The sequence below is a fragment of the Polyodon spathula genome, chromosome 10, assembly GCF_017654505.1.
Source record: "Polyodon spathula isolate WHYD16114869_AA chromosome 10, ASM1765450v1, whole genome shotgun sequence".
NCBI classification, from domain to species: domain Eukaryota; kingdom Metazoa; phylum Chordata; class Actinopteri; order Acipenseriformes; family Polyodontidae; genus Polyodon; species Polyodon spathula.
In genome coordinates, this window is record NC_054543.1 from 38,380,254 (window position 1) to 38,402,978 (window position 22,725).

At 36.2% G+C, this 22,725-nt stretch overlaps 1 protein-coding gene across 4 annotated transcripts in view; it reads right to left on the reverse strand.

Annotated features, from left to right (window-relative positions):
* LOC121322267 (sodium-driven chloride bicarbonate exchanger-like) overlaps positions 1-11,246 on the reverse strand; it is a 48,735-nt gene extending 37,489 nt beyond the window's left edge. For 2 of the 4 annotated variants that reach the window (XM_041261969.1, XM_041261971.1), the window contains exons 1-2: positions 10,886-11,244; positions 9,027-9,056 (exon numbers count right to left, since the gene is read on the reverse strand). In XM_041261969.1, coding sequence (XP_041117903.1) covers positions 9,027-9,056; positions 10,886-10,933 — 78 coding nt within the window. In that variant the 5' untranslated portion in view covers positions 10,934-11,244. Of the gene's footprint in view, positions 1-9,026; positions 9,057-10,885 lie in introns of all 4 variants that reach the window. The other 2 variants (XM_041261972.1, XM_041261970.1) reach the window with 2 other exon arrangements.
* Positions 11,247-22,725: the final 11,479 nt, after the last annotated feature.

Here is a 22,725-nt window from a genome sequence, read left to right on the forward strand (position 1 = left end):
TACTTTAATTACAGATAGCACCATCAATAAGACTATAAGAGAGGTTTTGAATACATTAAGGTCACCCTACGAGCTTTGCACGTTCCTGCTCCCATGAGAAATGTGCAGGATATTATTATAGGGATGTGCATGCACAAATCTGGTACATTCAATCAGTTCTGGATAAATGTATCAAGGGCACCTTAGAGGACAGCAATGAGCTCTATAACTCGTCAGGTTTTTTTTTTTAATTTTTCCAGTAATGCCTGCATAATACCAAACAGCCAAAAAACTGTTGAGGAATTTCATCCTTGTGAGCAGAGTGTTATACAGCACTTCCTTGCAATGTTATTTCACAGTATGTATTTATTAGAGTGGTGCTCTTCGTGAATATTGCATACACCATAGATTTTAAAGACTCCAAATATGATGGCACTGTTACAACTTTGACTTTCTATTATTTGAAATAAGTAACCATCTATTTCAAAACAGCTTGACACATTTTAATCAATGCATTAGGTTTAAAATGATAATAAAACACTATTTAAACATTGACCAAAGATAACAATACTTTTTTTAACGGAATGCTTGTTTTAAATGTGTCCCAGATCTTCTCTATGCCCTTATGATGCCACACATTAATTTGAAACTCTTGCAGCTGACTACGTCTCTTTCTGTCCAAACACCTTTTTGAGATACAAAATGTGACTGTTTTTATTTAAACCCATATACAGCAAGTCAAATGATTAGGACAGTAGCTAACTGATTAATGGTGAATGAGCTAGTCTCCAGCACATCAAAATTAAAGTTACTTCATCCATATGCATAAGTTTCATATCAACATGCCACTAAATCTGCAACATACTTGCATAAATCCATGTGCAGGATGACTGGAGCTCTTTAAATGAAGAAGTCTTGTTTGCTAACACGTTTCGTGAAGGGTTGTAATCATGGATATTTAGAAGAAAAAAAAACATGTCAAATTTACTAATCCTTGTTGGGCCTAAATCACCCACATGTTCTTGGATATAAACAGCAGCGAACTTTTATTGAGTTGAGATTTTATTTATTTTTCTTTACTAGGGGAGCAGTGCACAGCAACACTAAGCTTCTTGTAGTTTACCAATTCACACGCACAAGGAAGGACATGAAGGGACATCTCAATCAGCCCAGTTGAGGTCTAGTTATCCCTGGTCTCTTTAATCAGAAGAACATAAGAAATTCCATTTGGTTTTCAACCAAAGTAATGAGCCACCGCTTAATGTGAATTCGGTGAACGAGAAACACATTTTTTTTACATGATTGGTGATGCAGGGGACCAGATCAATAAGCACACTCCATCTTGTATCAAAAACAAAAGATGAGAAGGGAAATTGTGGTTAGTTCAACTGTGACCTGGCGACCTGTTCGGAGTAAACCCAGCTAACGGAAGGGGGATGGAGTCTACCTGCTTTGCACCCAGTCTTGATTTCTGAAATTACCCTAAAATGTGTCACACTCAAAGATGGATTAAGGTGCAGTAAGTGTGACCGAGTCTGGAGCTTTAGTGCGCGCTCCACACCGCTGTATAGTGCCAGTGTGAAAACAGTATAACCAAGAATCAGTTTCGTAAGAATGGGAAGGACAGCAGCTCTAACCTGGCACCCCAGCAGGATCACCTTGGCAGTACCAGGTAAGTGCCTGTAAGTGCAGTGGCTACCACTAGGCTGTAAGTAGCAAAGCAGATATTTAATACTGGGAGCTTTGAAACAATAAAACAGCGGTGAAAACTGAGTTTATAACAATTCAATAAGAGACAAAAACATAGCAAATACATTCTAAGGCATGGCATTTCATTTAAGTTGATGACATGGAAGTATGTGGCCGTATGGGTTATTATTTGTCTATCAAAATGTACTTAGTAATTACCGTACATGAATTGCAATTATCATCTGGCATTTGCTGTAGCTTTAGGTTTTGTTAACTGGAAAAAAAACACAGGCATATCAAATTGTCAATTTACATTATATCTTGCCCAAAGCTTTTCTGTCAGATTTTACACATCGCCAACCACAGAATTCTGCATTTTACAAATTCAAAGAAACTGAAGCCTACAGTTGTATACATAATGGGTAGAGGAGTGAGCTGTGATGATAATCTGTGTTCTAATATACTTGGCTAGATTAGATTCCACTTTGAATTTAAATATAGCACAGTATTTATTTTTATCTGAAGCATAATTCCTCTACTGTATTAGTATGCATTTTATTCAATATTAAGCACCCATATACACTAGCTCAATACAAAATGTAATCTACCAGAGACCATAGAGTCAGTTATTTTAAAGGTTGTGTTTTCTATGGATGCTGCTGTGTAGGAGGGATGTTGTGTGGGTAATAGTATAACACATCTTACTGTTCTGATATAGAGCAAAACAATGGCCAATAAAAAGAAAAGCTGATGGGTTCTTTAAAATAATATTATGCATAATGAGGTGCACGCTGGGTAATGTCTGGTGGGACCAGGTGACAAAAGCTGACTATTAGTGGCATATAGATGCTTATGGCTGAGTATGTGACACAGATGAAGAAGCAAATACTGATGTGTGCCATCAGTTGTCATGTTATCAACCAAAAAAAACAGGAAAATGTCTAGAAAGTAGTAATGCAGTGTCTGAGAGGATAACATTGTATTGTAAAGTATGTGCAAAAAACAGCAAGTGATCATGATGCAGGGGTTTATCTGTACAGATGGTAGAGGTCATGACGACACCAGATGTGACTAAATAATCAAATGTAGTACATTAGGCATGTTATAGCCTGTAAAACTTCCAATATAATCTTGCATCTTTTGCCTCATTGTTCCCTAATATTTCATATACATATATAAGGACTACTGTGGTCTATATAAAAAATGTAGATCAACATACTGAAGTCTTCGGGTTACAATAATTTTTACCAGCCTGTTGTTCAATTAACATTAGCAAGCATGGTCACCCCCATCTTGTGAGTATCCTCTCCTGTCTCATGAAGCGAAAAAAATCCATTCGAATAATGAATGCATGGCTCAGCATTGCAGTGAATATGCTTCTAAATGTATAGCAAGACAGGCTTGCACTAAGATGTTTCTTTCAGCTCACATTCAGCTATGACAATAAATATTAAAAAATGCACTATTGATCCAAACCATTTTAATATGGCATTAATGAAATGTACTCTAGAGACAACATGATCGTAAAAGCATTCCTATAGGCTCTGGTCACAATTCCTTTGGCTAACCATTAGCTCATATTTTTTAAGTGAGAAGGCAATTCATTAGCCATCTTAATCTGTAATGAGTTTTTACTTATGCAAATCACAGCCACCATACACAAGGGGTAAGTTAAGTGAAACAAATCAATTATGGGGTAAAGGACACTGATTATTTGTGCTCTATGTACAGTGATCAACCTCCATATCTTTAGATACAGGTACAGTCATAGAACTTTAGTGCAGATGTCAATTAAAATGTGTCTAGCACCCTTGTCCCATCCTTTAACATTAAAAGAACATTGTAATATTTCTGTCTTGTACCCTTCTAATAGAAATGAAGCAAATGATACATTACGTAACCAAAATCAATAGATTATCCAGTTTACAAAAATATCTCTCACTATAAATTGTAAAACACTCTTCTGTAATGCCGAAATTCTCTAAATAAGTGCAAAGCATGGGTCCATACCTGACAATTTAGAGCACCATATGGGTCAGTAGTCCCAGAATGCATGACCTCTGTTTCTTGAAAATAATTTAAAAAACAAAAATAGATCTCCCTGTGCTATCTGAAGTAAATGAGGTAGCTGAGAGACATCTATCAGTGAGCATCTGTTAGGACAGCCTTCCTGCACAGCAGTCTAGTTACTCACCATGCCACAAAGCACATAGAAGCAGAGTCTGTTGCTCCACAGAACCTCAATATTTTTGACAACTGCATTTGCAGTCAACCAATCCTGTGGGAGGCTAAGACAGTGACATCACTGATTCCACCAGCCTGTGTTGTGCTGGAGTGTTTCCCTTTCTGTTGTTTCAGGACTCAAGCCAGGGGCATCTCTTCATTGCCTGTGATTCACCGCACTTCCCCAAGGCATGCTGGGATTCGGAACTGGAAATAGGACTCAGCTGGCCTTCTTCACTTCTTAGGGCCAGTAAAGGCCAGATAAAATAAAAAAAATTAAAACTGTCACAATGAAGGATGTCTATTGACAGACTGCCTTTCAAAGCTTTATGCTATTGTGCAAAACAGATTTTTTTATTATTATTATTCTTAAAGGGAAAAATAACATTGTAGCAACATGTGGGGATGTGTAATGCTATATTTTTCGGAACCCCGCTACTTACTCTTTAGATACTATGTAGTATGCTGTATCTGTATGTTTAGATGATTTCCATTACATAAAAATAGATGTAAAAACCTCATGCTGATTTGAATTCGGCTCGTGACAAGATAAGAACCAACTAAGACGTAGCTTTACAGTAAACTAATGTGATCCATCTGCATCTCCATCCATTTGTGTTGCTTTCCATCTGATGATATAGATATCCTTCTGTCTGGTGTTGATGGCTGAAGTGTAATGCTGGCTCCAGGGATCAGCTTATTTTGCCTCCCCATCACATCAGCACACACTATTGTCGCGATGCTTGTTCCAGGGATCAACCACAGTGCGGTCTCCCCAGAGCATGACAACCGTCTGGATTGAGCTAAGTAGGGCACATCTTTGGGGTCTTCAAGGGTACATCTCTGGCACCTTCCATCCTCTGTATTTCGTCGACTAGCCCACGACAGCTCAAGGGGGTTCGACAGTGATTCTGGCGTCCCAGCATCATCACCCTCCATCCCCCACTCAACTCAGCCCAGCTTACTTACCCGTACATCAGCATACATCAACTTACCCGTACATCAGCTTTCTTCCTATTGTGCTTGAGATCCCCATCCAGAATCTTTCCGTCTCAACCACAGCCAGTTGCTGCTCCTTTCTGCTGCTTCAGGTAAGTTCTTCACTGTGCGATGCAACTTTTGGCCACTGAACCCAACATCTCTGAGAAATCAGGTTGTAGAGTGTGCCACAAATCCTCGACAACCCACCTCCACTGAAAAAACCCAGACTCTCCATCCTCGCTGTTCCGCTTCAGCAGCTAGTTGAGCATACCGAAGTTTCTTCCTCTCATACGCCTCATCCACAGCATCCTCCCATGGCACTGTTAACTCTACCAGATGAACAAGACGTGCTGATCCAGACCACAAGACATTGTCTGGTCGAAGGTTAGTGGTGGCAATCTCAAGTGGAAAATTAAGCTGTTGACCAACATCTGCCAGCATTTTCCCGTCTCTAGCAGCTTCCAGTTGTCCTGGGCGAGGTTTGGTTTTAACACCTTTTCTTGGGGTTGCTCTCCTGGATGGAGGAATATTGTCTTTTGTGTGTAATGCTTTGATGGAACTGGTGGCAACTTATTGGTCAGGTTACGCTTGTCTTCCAATGCTAAGGCCAAACATTGCAGCACCTAGTCAAATACTGAATAGACTCTACTGGTGTTATGTCATATCAGTTTAAGCATTAGAACTAAGGAAGCAGATTTTTACTATCTGGCAAAGCCTTCCTTTGGCCCACCTCACATTTAAACTGGCCAAACTACAGCAAGAGCAAAACATAACAAGACATTAGAGCAGTTTCTGATAGGAATAATGGGGTTAGATAATGTTTTTTTTTCTCTTATTGGTTCCAACTATTTTTGATGGGTGCTGTTTTCAAAGCATTCCAGAAGTAAATGGATACAATGCCATACTCCATCACTAATATAATGAATGGATTATGATTTCTGTATTTGTTCTCCAAGTGCTGTGGATACATTACACCAGGTGCCACTGTATTATCAACAAGAAACAATAAGACTACTGTCTTGAGAGAAATATGAGCATATATAGAAACTCTGGGATATCAAAGAACAGTAAACAAAGTGTGCAAAATGGAACTTATTCTGTCATACTCAACAGGACACTCAAACTAAAACATTTACATTAACAATACATTAGCTCCACCCTCTGAGTGAACTGAATTTATTAGCTCCACCCTCTGAATTAACTGAATGTATTAGCTCCACCCTCAGAATGGACTAATTTATTAGCTGCACCCTCAGAATGAACTGAATGTATTAGCTCCACCCTCAGAATGAACTGAATTTATTATTGACAGACTTCTTTACGTTTTATCAAGCAGGCACTGAAAGAGTAAAACAAGTCTTGTTAAACCATGTAACAAAAATACTTCAACTCCCTTTGCTACTGTAATAGACACAATCACTATACTATATAAGGAGAGCATATTGTTTACTCAAAGCTCCACAAAACAAAAAAATAATTCTTAGACAGCCAGTAAGCATAGCCTACTTAAATCACCAAACTGGCTATCAATTGATTGCGCAATATTTACTAATTTTTAAACAAATTGATCCCAAATGTCTGACTTGCCATGTTTCTTCTTCTCGACTCAGTGCTTATTTTTTTAAAATTGAAACCTCTACATCCTCAAGTTTCAAATCAGTCATTTTTCAGAAACACTGACAACAAGCTGATACAGCAGTGACAGTCTGCGTATGTGATGTCACAGGACAACGGGACTGTGATACTCTGACCTGACTTGACCCGGATTCTGACAAAAGAATTATGAGGTTCCTGATAAGCCTGCTCTTGATAAACAGATGAGAGATTTTGTCTGTTCCTGCAAATTACCGCAATCTAAAGTTTTTGCCTACCCAGTCCTGCCCGCAACAAAGTAAATGTATCCTGCTCCCACGGTCATGTCTGCAAGTCCCACGGGACCCATGGAAACCCAGTCTCGCTGCAAGGCTCTACTGTGCGCACCTTTGTTAGGTTGATTTGGGATGGAAACCAGGAACAATAAGACCATTCCAAAATGTACTGGCATTAACAGTTGCTGCTGACCAATACGCTTTCAGGAACTGTCGTTTTGTAATAATAATGAAAGCCTCCTGGTTTCTCAAGCACTGCAGGCATCATCTCTTTGAACACCTGGTACAATTAATATAAGGAAGTGAATCTATCTATTGATAAACTGAGGTTTTCCTAGTTGCATAATGTTGCATTCACCTTTTAAACATGTCTTAAAGGGGGAAAAAAATCAGTTCAGAGAAGTTGGTATGTTTAGTACATTATGAAACTATTCCACGGTCAACAGGACAGTTAACTATAAGTAGTATATGGGCTCTTGAGAGTCAATGATGCCCTTCACCATCACCATCTGAATGTGGTCTTTGTCTACAACATATAGGTATGGGGCTTCTAATTTTCTGTTTTTATTAATTCCATTTTTTGGTGCGTATTTTTAAGAATTTTTCAAGTTTTATGCAAAATGGTTATTTACGGGACTTTTGCTTTTTATACTCTGTTTGAAATTATTGTTTTCAGTTACTTTCCAAAACACTTTTTTTCTGTCACAATATGTATAGTAACTTGACAGTATTTGCACACTTGTACCTTCTTTCCTTTGCTGTCTTCCGCAATGAAATCCTTCTGGTCACAGGCATATTCTTCTGGGGTTTTTGTGTGTTTAGGTTTTTTTTTTTACATTTCAGCACAATTTGTAATTCTATTTAATATTTCACGAGTGTGTAAATCAACCCTATCAAACTGTAATATAGCTTTACATCTTGCAAGCAAGAAAAATCATCCAATAGAAATGTAGGAATTTGCTGCCATTCAGTAGTTGGGGTGGGTTTAAAATATTCAGGTCTGCTCCTCGGAGACGAAATGAGCCAGCCAGCTAGTCTGAAGCTCTGCTGCTGGACCAAGCACAGCCGGATGAAAGAAAGAAAACTAAACAAATGATTAATAAAAAAGAGAAAGAAAAAACAAACAACCAAAAGAAAAGAGAAAGATTATATTGATCGGGGAATCCTTGGGCAGACCCTGGGTGTGTATAGGTGGAGGGAACACAGCAGTGTAGGACGGAGACCCAGGCTATGCAGATAGCGACGGTCAGGGTGAACGCTGCTGCAGCACCTTTATTTTGTAGTTTTATTACTGTGTTTTATTTTCCCTTTTTCTTTTGCCTTTTGTCCTTTGTGATTTATTATTTCCAGAGCACTGTGAGTGCACCTGCAGTGGACTGTGTACTTGTGTTGGTATAAAGTCGTGTCTCTGTGTCAGTGAATTGCCCACTACCTTTCCACAAAGCCTAGTTGTGATTTTCAAAGAATTTAAATCATATGCAGAACTCTTAACATCTATGGTGCTGTGCATACTGTGAACAGATAAAGTATCACTCATAGCCTTTAGGGACAAACCTGAGGTAATAAATTTGACTCAAACAGTCCACTGAAATTGATTGATTAAAATTATACCATACCTTGCCAGGCAAGGGACACATTTTAAAGTGTGATTGTGGTATTTTCTGATTATACCAGGAATACTGCCATATTACAGTACATATAAAAACTGCAATTACATATAACAACTGCAATACATTACAAATGGCATGCAGATTGTCATTCACATGTATTGAAAATGTAGAAAACCCTATAATGCAGTGTATAGCATAACATTTTTAATTGGACTAGCCACCAGAAAAATCACTCCTTTTGCTTAAACACAGTAAAGATTAAAGAACAAGTTGATAGATGTAGCTTTTCAGCTGTAATGTATTTGAGTGATAGGGGTATGGAAATCAGCTAGATTTTTAGGTGAAGGCTGCAGTTCAATGAGGTTTGAGTATAGCTGCACAATACATGTTGTGCACACTCTTAAGAATATAATGGAGTGTTTTTCACAATGTTAAGAGATTATAAATTACACAATAACTAGTTAAAAGCACATCCAAAGCTATGTGAATGACAGGGCCCTAACACAATACTATGACTCACAAAAGACTGAGCAAAATAGAAAGGAAGACAAAACCTGAAATATAAATATTTTGTGGGTAACAAAATAATAACATCACAAAAAAGAAAAAACAATTAACAAAAAAACCGTGTCCCTATTACCGCGTGCACACATAAAAGGCTAAACGTTCAACTCACCACATTCTTGTTTCCAACAGTGGTAAGTACCTGTAAAGGTCATGAAATTGTCAGACCCAACAATAGTTTATGAATGTTACTTGATCACAGATATGAGAGCTACATGTTGACTTCTATGCTAACAAATGGTGCCTTTTTTTTTTTCTTCAAATCCAAACAAAGGTACCCCACAAGAACATATTTGTAAAAAAAAAAAAAAAAAAAAAGTATCAAATAACCATTCATTTACGTACTACCATGCAAAACTGTACCCTTGGACCGCTAGAGTTTCATTATATCTATACGTCATGTCTACTAATGCTCCCAAGTGGCTCCAAAATACAGTCCATGGTTCAGCCAGGTCAATAAAGAAATAAAATGTATAGATGATATATATATATATATATATATATATATATATATATATATATATATATATATATATATATATCATATATTTTTTTTTTTTGATCATCATCATCATCATCATCATCTTCAGCCTTTTTCAATCCACTGCTGGATGAAGGCCTCCCCAAGATTCTTCCACAAAATCCTGTCTGCTGCGTCCCTCATCCAAGTTGCTCCAGCATGTTTCCTAATTTCATCATGATATATATATATATATATATTACAAATCGTTTTTTGGTCTAAGTGTGTTCTACACAGAGACACTACAAATCACATCAATTTAGCTGAACAATACAGTACAGTTAATTACAGTAAGTTCTCTAATAAAGAACAGTACAATGTCCCTGTTAATGACAACCTGCTTAAAATTCCATTCTGTGTTTTTTTTTGTTTTGTTTGTTTGTTTGTTTGTTTTTTGGGGTTTTTTTTGGACCAGCTTAACCAGCTCCTCAACCTGAGCAAAGAATACACCAGATAGAAACCAGCAAACCGCCACATCTGACCAGTACTGGTCATTGCTGGATTTTACACCAAGACAATCCCTTTCATTATCAGAGCAAGTGCGTTTTCTTTTTTTTTTTTTTTTTTTTTTTTTTTTTTTTTTTTTTTTTTTTTAAACGGAGCATTACAATTTTTTACAGTTAAAACAGGACACAACTCGATCAGGAACCTAATATATCATGATAAGTACATGGAATGAATTTTAAATATTACATTTAGAATATAAATCGTCTCCATTATTGATTAAGATAATAAAATAATAAATAAAATAATAATAAATTACCAGTTTAAATGTTGATGTTATCTAGAGTGTAGCTATATTTGTTTATTTTATTTTTTTTACAATAACATTTATTTAGCAGATGCGTCAACACACATTCAAAAAGATGAATGAAAATAGAATGTGTTCCTTTCAATTACATTACACACAACGCAGTTTGTGTTAAATGTTGTTCAAGTGATGTATCTTTTCATCTCACACTGCATCTGTTTAAAACAATTGATTTTATAGTGCATATTAGTTTATTGTACACATTTATTGTCCAAACATAGGAAATACAATGTATATCTTTTTTTTTTTTTTTTTTTTTTCCCAAAATGTTTGTCTATAATTAATAGTACCGCGTTGTAAATCACACACGAGTGACGTCAGTCTGAGATAAGAAACAATAACAATTCCTTGCAACTGATATGAGCGGCATTACTTCTTAAAATATTGGGGGTTTTTTTGTTTGTTTGTTGTTTGTTTTTTTGTCGTGTATATTAAAAAAATTAAAAAAGAACATACAGACTTAAATAATAAAAAGACCATCTGCCGCGTTGCATTTCAGGAAGAGATGCAATAAAAAAAAGCATCACCCAGCAACTGAATACTGCGTCTTAAATTTCCTCAAAGCACAAAGACAAGGCAAGAAACATGCATCGCAAGTTGCACACAAACGGTGCAGTAGTGCGAACATTAAAATTCTTACCGTCGGGAGTAACGGCTCCATTTGTGCTCCTTGATCTTTTATATCCATGCTTCACAAATATCTGTGCCCTGTTACTCTTTCTTGCTCTGTGTCTCTCTATTTAATACAGGTTTTTAGTATTCGTATATCAGGTGTCTGAATAAATAGGCTATTCCATGCACACACCAACTCGCTTGAGTCACATGTCATGCAGAGACAGAGAGCCTGCCCACCACATAGATATTGACATTAATCTGCTCGTCTAAGCACCCTGGTTTGGAACAGAATGGATGTATTGCAAAGCGTAGTTGCAGGATAATATATAAATGCTTTCTGTCATCGGGATCAACCCATCAATTGGTATGTATGACCCCCAGCGCATGGTGCACCTCAGATGAGTAGACTGGAGAATATAACTATTATAAATATAAATACAATTGAATTATTTTTTTAGGAATCCCTAAAAACATTAATATTAATATAAAATCACACACACACACACATATATATATATATATATATATATATATATATATATATATATATATATATATATATATATATATATATATTATATATAGAGAGATATAGATATATATCCATACACACAGACACACACACACACACACACACACAGAGAGAGAGAGAGAGAGAGAGAGAGAGAGAGAGAGAGAGAGAGAGAGAGAGAGAGAGAGAGAGAGAGAGAGCGAGCTTGGACAAAAAGAGAACAACTGAAATTCCACTATTGACCACTGTGCTGTATTACGAGAATACCATCATGAACCACACAGCCCTACTGTCAGGTGCTACTTTCTCCCATGCAGTCAGATTTACGATTTATACCACTCCTCGCAGTGTTATGTGCGTGGAATTTTAATGTTGCACATGGCGACAGCATGGAATGTAAATTAATGTAAATACAGTGCATTAAAAAAAATGGCATAGTGTTGGGAAAACGTTTTTATAAAAAGCTGTGATACTGCAGATAAGATGTTTAGATCTCCGATATGAACACTAAGAATAGTGTGCCCTACATTTCTTCATTAATGGTTTCATGTCAGCCTCTGGCTCCCTGGAGAGTGTGTCTCTTGTTTTTGGTTGTGTGCCAATACATTCAGCTTCTGGATTATCGTCATACATATTTTATTAAAACGATCGAAATCTTCTAAAATACATAGTGTTTTAGCTTTAAAATGCAACAGTAATAAAGCCATCTTAAAAAGCAGCAGGTTTAGTTCACCAGCTACACCACTTTCCTTAATCAGTATTGAAAAACACCTCTGTAGATGAGATAACCCTTGTGTCCATGTGTTAAATCTTTCCGCATCAAGTAGCTTTAAAAAAAAAATAATACATAAGATCCCTTGTGAGTGAAGCATGAGTATAAGGATCGCTTTGTTCTGTTTATTTCCAATAGAATCACCCCAAAGACCAAAAACAAAACAAATGTATTCCATATTTTTCATATTACATTCTACACATTTTTTGCTGCAGTAAATGTAAAAACCCAACGTCTCACGTTTTAAATCATTTCCACTCCTTGGTAACAGCAGCCCTCAAATCCTGATATATTCACTAATATCTCTAAATACTTAGGTCTGGTTTCACAGACCAGGATTAGAATTAACCTTGGACTGCTTTACTCTGGGTAATATTAGGTAGTGCAAGATTCGTGCTAACCAGGGTCTGTGGAACCAGCTATCAATTATGAGTTATTAATTCAAATTAAAAAGAAACTTATTCATCAAAGAGTGATTCAACCTGAAGTTTTCCACAGCACCATTTCAAGTCCACCCAGTTCCTTAAGTAATGTTCAGAAGTGCCTGTCTGACTAGAAAGGAAATTGCACAGTTTCCACAAGTACGGACTCAGTGTTGCTGATCAGTACACCACGATAGAAGGAGAGACACATTCCCTGCAATGAGGAAAGGCTTTTCAGCAGCTCCTCAGCCATGAAATCTCATTGAATGAATCCCCTTCACTGTAAATAAACAGACTGGTGTTGCTAAGCTGTCACTGAATTCCTGTGTACAGAAGGCTTGGATACCAGTGCAGCAGTTAGCTTGGACTATGTGCAGTGATGATACAGGATCTTCAGGAGCATTGGGCACATCCATATACCATGTGCTCCTTTTACTGCAAAACATTACCAACAATGAAGAGACCAGTTGCCATAGGCATCTGTCAAGTACTTTTGCCAGCAATGTGGCAGCCTGTCACTTTTCAACACTGTCAGCTTCTTTCTTGGAGTCATTAAGCTGTGCAACTGTGCTCTGCTTGTACTGTTTTTTATACAACACATGCAAAGCACGTGTAAATGAAATCAGGGAAAAAACCAATTTCTTCAGTTTAACTTTTATTAATAAATTGTTTCGTAAAGGCCTTTCAACCTTGTTATATTGTAATAATATAAGGGTATATATATATATATATATATATATATATATTATATATATATATATATATAATTTATTATATATCCCTCCCCCAGGGAGACCAATTTTAAGAAGGGACGATTTTGGTACACATTTTGTTCTATGAATGTTGAGTGAGTGCCCCTTTTATAATCAAGCAAGGGGGAAATTATTATCTGGGTTCTGAGTCTTTAACTAAAAAGTCGCGATAACGCGTGAAAATTATTTGTGTTTTGTTTTTTATTGTTTTGTTTTTGGATCGGAGAGAGAAACACCTCGAGACTAATTTGTGTCCTGACCAAGGATTGACGGGGTGTCCTGCCGCTTCGGCAAATGGACAGTGTGTTTTTGAATGTGTACACAATACCTTTTCCTGAAACGACTTCTCGCTCTCGCTCTCTCTCTCACACACACACACACACAGACACACACACAGACACAGACACAGACAGACAGACAGACAGACAGACAGACAGACAGACAGACAGACAGACAGACAGACAGACAGAGAGAGTTGGGCTCTTTCCTCAGCAGCCAGGAACAAACTTGTTGCCTCTCTTAAATACCCTGCACCTGGCTCCAATTTACAATTAGCACCAGGTGCAGGGGATTAACTAAACAATAAAACACTGAACATAATTACAAACCCTTAGCCTATTCACCCACAAGTGAATTTTCACATGTTTTTAGCAGGGAGAAATTTTAACCCCCTCCCTGCTATCTTATATTTAATGAACACTGTTTCTTCTTATAGCATAATGCATTCCTTATCTAAAATGTATGGAAAGGAATAGTACAGTTCCCACTTTGCATTTAATGCATTGCAGATTTAGGCAAAATGCATTATATTTATGTGCTGCTGATAGTGAAGCAGTCGTGTGCAAGAGAGGTCAGAGTACAGATGAAGTGAGACGATGATTAGTAGCTCCTGATTTTGGATCTTTTGAAATTGAAGGGGAACACTGAACACATGTTCTAATGATCATGATATGTCTCTATATGTCTTTGTGAAATATAAATCCTATACAATCACATAATACTGTAAGATAATTGTTTTCATTATAACATTATATATATATATATATATATATATATATATATATATATATATATATATATATATATATATATATTAGATAAATATAGATTAAAATTGAAGTACATAATTGTCCCACATAAAGTATATTTAGGAGATTAGATACAGTATTAATAAAAGAGGATGCTATTTGCTAGACGATATTTGGTAGTTAGTTTCATCTGATATCAACTTACTAGAACATTTACTCCCAAGAACAACAACTTATCTATTGCATACCGCTCTAAACAGTGCCTTGATGCCAAAATGACTAACTTGATCTCCTCTAGTCAGGCCTCTTCCTGTACTGGGGGATGATGCAGTTGATCTTTATAACAATTCTCTTACAAACATCTTGGACACTGTGTCACCTTTACAATCTAAATTAATTTGTTCTGATCATTACTCCCCCTGGTTTACACCTCAGCTTTGTGAAGTAAAAGTCCAGGGTTTGTCGCATTGAGCGCAAATAGCGATCTACTGGTCTTTTGGTCCATAAAGCAATGTGGAAAGAACACACACATGCACACACACAACTATGTTCTTGCCCTTTACTTTAGGTCACTTTACTGCTCTAAGATTATCAGGGAAGGTAGTAACAACCCAAGAACACGATTTAACACCTTTAATGTTCTCCTGGGTTCAAATACTGTCCCAAATACATCATATTATTTTAGTGCTACTGACTTTGCTTCCTCCTTCAAGGAAAAGGTTGACTCAATTATATGTTCCTTTTCTAATTCTGGAACTTACGCTTGTCCTCCCTCCTCAGTGTTGCTTAATACACCAATGCTTGTCCATTTCTCCAGTACTAATCCAGATGAGATTCTTGACTTGATTACTAAATCTAAGCCCACAACCTGTTCCCTTGACCCATGGCCTTCAAAATTGGCTCAGCGCTATGGGAAGGATCTTGCTCCAGCCTTGGCTCATATTATTAATCTTTCTTTATCTCATGGTCATGTTCCTTCTGTTCTCAAGATTGCAATACTTACCCCAGTTCTAAAAAAGCCTTCCCTTGATGCCATCTGTCTTAATAACTACTGTCCCATTTAAAATCTTTCTTTTTTGTCTAAAACATTAGAACATATTGTGGCCAAATAACTACAAGACCATCTTCCCACTAACAGCATATTTGAGCTCTTCCAATCTGGCTTTAAGCCTAATCACAGCACTAAGATGACTTTAGTTTGTGTCTTAAATGACCTCTTGTTAAATTCTGATTTGGGGGCATCCTCTCTGTTGCTGTCTTTGGACTTATCAGCTGCCTTCAATACTGTCAATCAATCAATACTCTTGTACAAACTAAAATTTGTTGTCGGAATAGATGGTGTTGTTCTTGATTGGTTTGTGTCTTATCTGTTGGGGTGAACACAATAGGTTACATTTGGGAAATCTGCACTAGCTCACTTGGATATTTATTCTGGTGTCCCCCAGGGCTCGGTTTGGGGCCCACTGCTCTTTAACTTCTAGATGTTGCCCCTGGGTGAGATCATCTGTAGACACAGTGTTCAGTTTCATTCATATGCAGATCATACACAGGTATATCTGAAACTGAATGCTAACATTTCTTCTGATATATTTGTGCTTACCAAGTGCAGACACTGAATCTTAGATGTCTGCTAATTTTGTGCAGCTAAATGCCAGTAAAACTAAACTTTTGCTTACTGGCTCTAAACACAATTGAAATCTTTCACTTCTTTTCAGCTTAGTTATGCTAACTGTCTACTGCAGCCTTTAGCTTCTATAAAGAGCCTTGGGGTACACTTAGACGCCACATTTTCTTTTGAAGCACATATTCTGTTGTCAAAGCCTCTTTTTTCCATTTACAGAAGATTGCCAGTTAGCATTACATCAGTCCTGGCTAAACTTCATTGGCTTCCCATCTAGTATTGAATCTATTTTAAACTACTTCTCCTGACTTATCGCTCACTCAGTGGTACTGGTCCTGCTTACCTCACTGAATTACTTTGTCCTTACCAGCCGGTTCGTACCTTTAGCTCCTCCCAGGCTGGCCTGCTGATTGTTCCTGATGTGAAACGTGTTGGTCTCGCTGGTTGTTCCTTTAGCCACCTTGCTCCTGTGCTATAGAATGTCTTCTATGTTGACATCAGGAACTGCCAGTCGGTTGATCGGTTTAAAAAAGGTCTTAAGACTTATCTGTTCGGTCTTGCATTTGGCTAAGGTTTGGAGAAGCTTTTACAGCCAAATCTGTTTTTTTGTGTTTATGTCCTGATTTTATGATTGCTTTGTTTGTTTCTCTTTTAGATATTGTATTTATTTTTTATTTTTTTTAACTGTCTGGTCTGCACGTGATAAGGTGCTGTATATAAATCAAAGCTATTGCTGTTATTACTGTAGCACATAAAATGCCTCAAATGAAGAGTTGGATTTGAGTAGGAGAGAAAATATAATGTTGTTTTCTTCCAGAACTGCTGTTAAACAATGCACCCTAAGCAGAAATAGGAGTGAATGTGACTGTCTATGGAAACTATAATGCATTAACAAAGAATTATACATCTATGCTAGCCTAAGATGGTTCTTTTGTCCTCTAGTGTTGATTTAAGGGTCTGTTGTCATAACAACCAGACTCAAGTGGTTGATTCTTTAATTGTCGGTAGCTTCCTGGATTTATCCAGCTCTCTAACCAGTATTTAAATCATGGTAAGTGATTTATTATTTCAAGCTTTCCTCCCCCTTCAAGGCATTTAAATCTTATTTATATTTAATACTGCAAACCCCCCCCCCCCAAAAAAAAAACATTATGTTTCTAACTCTCTTTTTGTCTGAAATAAAGCATGTATTAATTGATGCATTAGTCAGTGTGTGACTTTTCTAAAGTACTAAATGTACTAAAAAAAAATTAAGGCCTTAGGCTTTTTTACAATCAACCTATGAGTAATAATGTAGGCTTGAAGTGAAAGAGCATTCTGTGCTGAAATTCTGTCTCACTAACATAACTCACCAGAGAATACAGGTAGATTTTTAAAAACTCTGAAATAACTTATGCATGTGTGCTTGACAATTTCAGTGTACAGGTTTGTTTGGGTGTAAGATCAATTGAAATGGAATTTAAATAAAATACATTTCATGGTATACCAGTTCATACCATTGTAACACATAGATCTACCAGTGTCTCGTGCCATTGTAACAGCCACCATTGTCATTGTAGTTCTGTTGCATTGTCTCTGAAGAGGGCACATTATTGGAGATACAGTATCTAGACAAGCTCTCATCCAGTTGTGGTTATTCTCTGTATCTTCAGAAACACATCATAATGTAACAGAACTTCCTTGTTACAGAATATATAGATCTTACACAGACGTGCAACACATCATTTCAATTGATCTATCCATTAGTCACATTTACTTTTGCTTGGGTATTTCAGTTGCATTATCAATCATGAAAATGCATTAAATAAATTCACATGCATACGCAGGTACATTCCGAAGAGGTCCTTGAAAATAACAGTGTATAAATTCCTAGTAGAACATGTTGCTTTTGATGACAGTTCTCAAATAGTGTGGACCAACTCCTGGATCCTCATAAACAGACGAAGGTCCCAAGGCATACGAATATAAGAAGAACATGAGAATGTTTCCAAATGACAGGAGGCCATTTGACCCATCTTGCTTGTTTGGTTGTTATTAGCCTACTGATCCCAGAATCTTATCAAGCAGCTTCTTGAAGGATCCCAGGGTGTCAGCTTCAACAACATTACTGGGGAGTTGGTTCCAGACCCTCACGATTGTCTGTGTAAAAAAGTGCCTCCTATTTTCTCTTCTGAATGCCCCTTTATCTATCCCCATTGGTAACCTCTGGTCTTGTTTCTTGTTTCAGGTCGAAAAAGTCCCTTGGATCGACATTGTCAATACCTTTTAGAATTTTGAATGCTTGAATCAGATCGCCACATAGTCTTCTTTGTTCAAGGCTGAATAGATTCAGTTATTTTAGTCTGTTTGCATAGGACATGCCTTTTAAATCCAGAATAATTCCTGTTACAATATCGTTTTTGTAGCGAGATGATCAGAACTGAACACAATATTCTAGATGAGGTCTTACTAGTTAATTGTAACGTTTTAAGATTACTTCTATTGATTTAAATTCAACAATTTTCACTATATATCCAAGCATTTTGTTTGCCTTTATTATAGCTTCCCTAAGTGGGCTAAATGAAGATATTTCTGAGTCAACAAAAACTCCTAGGTCTTTTTCATAGATTCCATCTTCAATTTCAATATCTCCCATAAGATAATTATAATCTACATTTCTATTGCCTGCATGCAATACCTTACAATTTTTTCTATTAAACGTCATTTGCTGTGTGTCTACCCAGTTGTGAATGCTGTCTAGATCCTTTTTGAATGACCTTTGCTGCTGCAACGGTGTTTGCCACTCCTCCTATGTTTGTGTCGTCTGCAAATTTAACAAGTTGGTTTACTATGCCAGAATCTAAGTCATTAATGTAGATAAGGAATAGCAGAGGACCTAATATTGATCCCTGTGGTACCCCATTCCCTCGCTCCATTTTGAGGTTTCTCCTCTAATCAATACTTTCTATTTTCTACATGTTAACCACTAAGTAATCCATGAGCATATATTTCCTTGAATCCCTACTACATGCAGTTTGAGAATTAATCTTTTATGCAGGACTTTGTAAGAAGCTTTCTGGAAATCTAAATAAATAATGTCATATGCTTTGCAATTATCCATTGTCGATGTTGCCGCCTCAAAAAAATCAAGCAGGTTAGTTAGATACGATCTCCTTTTCCTAAAACCATGCTGACTGTCTTCCAGGATACTGTTACCACATAGGTAATTTTCAATTTTGGATCTTATCATAGTTCCCATAAGTTTACATATAATAGAAGTCAGGCTTATTGTTCTGTAGTTACCTGGTTCGGTTTTGTTTCCCTTTTTGTGGATCGGTATTAAGTTTGCAAATCCCCAGTCTGTCAGTACAACCCCTGTGTCAGGAGATTGTTGCATGATCTTGGTTAGCGGTTTGTAAAAAAAAAACTTATTTCATTTCTTTGAATACTATTGGGAGGATCATATCCAGCCCAGGAGATTTGTTTATTTTAAGAGCTCCTAGTCCCTTTAACACTTCTGGTATATATATGACATACATCCATTTCTCAGGGCTTGAGTCTCCAGGTTTGTCCAAGTCTGCAGACAGTGTTCATTTTCTATTGACCACGCATGAAAAAGAGGCTGCAGTGTTGAATACAGCAACAGAGCGACTCGTGACCCACTTAGAAACCAATTTGTTTTACTCATTATTCCTGGAAGTGCTTCTTATATAAGAACTATGCAGTGTAAGTGGGCCAATATGCTTTATTATTAAAAATATAACCTATCTGATTAGATATTTAAAATTATATACATTTTGATTGTACATGTTGATTGACATAATGTGCTTAATCATAATAATTTAACGAAAAGCCAATGCTATGTATCTAATTTTCCCATTTTGCTTTGTTATATTTAATATGCTTTTGGAGACGTGTACACACAGAGGGGAAATAATTATTGACACTGCTTTTTTGACATCCATATTAATCTACAGTGTACTCTGGGACAATATCAATAATATGAATAGCAATAATATCAATAATATTAATCCATTAAAGTCTATGGTACCATATCAGGATCAGTTTGCTGCTCTATCAGAATCAATAACAGTGTGAAATATTTCCAATTCCTTTTAGTTGATTCAGCTGGTAATTCTGTGGTCTGCAAATAGGTATTCAATCTTTACAGTGATAAAGGGGTATTACAGTGGTACCCCAACAGTATTCATTATGCAGTGGTATTCCAACAGTATTTCACATCAATATGCATTTTCCAATGTGGAAATACTTAACAGTCCTTTATAATAAACTGCAATGCAATACAAAATGTCTGTGTTGAGCAGTCTAGTATGATACTGCTCTCTTGTGCTTCAATAAGGAATTTCAGCAACACAGGAAATTAGCTGAATGTTATTCTGTGACTTCAAGTCAAAGGTGGGCTTGTCATAAATTCATATTTCTTTCTCTTTTGCAATGTGCAAATAGAGATATTTGTTACAAAAATGTATGCATTTGATTTGTTGTTGTTACCTTTAATGAAAATAATTGCACAACAACTAACACCCCAAAAATAATGTTTCTTCAGTGAATATTAAATGCATCAGCTATAATCCAGAGCTCACATAGTTCCTTGATGGATAATACTCTTAAGTTGAGCTTAATTCCAGCTTCAGAAAATATGAAATGTCAAGGAGATTTGGGCCTATTGTATGAATTTATGGTTATTGACTGTGGTTTCAAATATTGTGTAAAACTACCTTTTTAAATAAAAAAAAAAAACTTTGATGGTCACAATCCTAGTTCTGCCCAACAGTGCTCTTACTAGTTTACGCTTTAATGACTGATAAAACTGGTTTTATCTTTTCAATATTTATGTATTAACATAAATACAGCTATGGCCAAAAGTTGTGCATCACACTATAGAATTAACGCATTTTGTTTTATAAAGTCATAGGAAACCTGCTGAATAATGTTACGTTAACATATTGAATTACGTTTTGTAGTTTTCTATTTACTTAACGAAAAACTGATAGAAATGTAACATTTCGAAGTCTAACATGACTGTACTACTATTATAGCTTCTGGTAGACTTTTACAATATCATTGTGTAATTTCTTTGATTACATGATGTTAAATAAAATATCTAAATTATGTTTTTATATATATATATATATATATATATATATATATATATATATATATATATATTTTTTTTTTTTTTCAATCCTACAATTCTAAGTGATGCAAAACATTTGGTCATAGCTGTATATTCAAAGCAAATGCTTACAGAGATGATATAATAAAGAAGGCTTGATTCAGTCAGTCCTTACTGAGAACCTGGAGCAGTACTGCACTCTAATGCACCATGAGACTGGAAAGGAAAGATGACAATTTACACTCTAAAAGGGAGTTTGGTCATTTTTATGAAAAGTCTATGCTTAATTTAATATTAACTCCAGCCCTGAAAGAAATGTGGAATTACAATCTGCATTTGTATTTAATGTGTGCAAAGATATCACCGTAATCCATTGAGACATGAAGCATCAGCTCAGTTTTTTTTTTCTGAGTGGCCTCTACTGACCTGTATGCTGGCCCACAGGTCCAAGTGCTAAATAAACAGCAAAGGAGTGATTCTATGTATATGAAACCAACTGGGACATATGCAATAGAAAATGTAATAATAGGACTGAAAACAGTTGTAGCAATAGAAAACAATGTTACAGGAGAAAAAAAAACATTTATATTGTTGTTCTGGTAGTTTTTTTTTTTTTTTTTTTTTTTGTTGTATTTTGTCTTTGAATTAAACCATAGCCTGTTTCAGTTTTTCACTTTCTGCTTGTTATAAATTGAATATTTTAGTCAGGTATATACAGAAAGAAAAGGCTAGATATTGATGAGGAGATTTAATTTTTTTTTATCCCACTGTTCATGGGGGGAAAAAAAACTAAGAAGAAATAAGAAACCTGAAACTGCGTTAAGAGCTGCTGAACTGAAATTTTTGATGTGTGAGAAATGCAATATATAGAACCAGCCACAAGAGGTCAGCATAGTAGATACATTGAACTATACTAAACTGTTAAATATGTAAACCAACCTTGTACTCATAAATTACAAGGCAATCTCATTCCAAAACACAGGGGTTACAAACATTAACAAGCAAAGCTAATTGTTCTAGTGATGTTTGAATGGTAGAGTAGATATAGTGCCATAGAATCTTTGGTACAGAACTGCACTACCTGCAGTACGAGCCCCTGTTGGGTTACTGATCGAGCTTGGAAAGGACAATGCCATAAATGGTCTCCCATCCCAATCCAAATGGTAGTATTGAGCATTATGATATTAGAATTGATATTAGCATTGTAGCATAAATGGTGGTATTTTCCAACACTAAAAAATACAGATTGAATCATATGATACACAATAATAATAATAATAATAATAATAATAATAAAACATGTAAACAGAGTTCATGTTGGAACGTGCCCTAGGATTCAATTTTAATGATGGCGCTGCTCTCCTGAAAGCAGCTTTTGAACAAATCCTTTAAAATAAATAAATCAATAAATAAAATTGTAAATGTATATAATGCAAACAAAACACATGGGTTGTTTTATTTGTAACTAGTTTCCAAAAGCCACTTCAGTTATATCAGGACCATGGCTAAAATGTAATGGTGTTACTGCTTCCAAAGCACAAAAATCATGTCAATGTGTACAAATTCAAAACTTTATTCAATTTCTGAATAGAATCTAAAATTAAATGTCTGCCATCGGCATCTTGTTGAATATGGAAACTAAA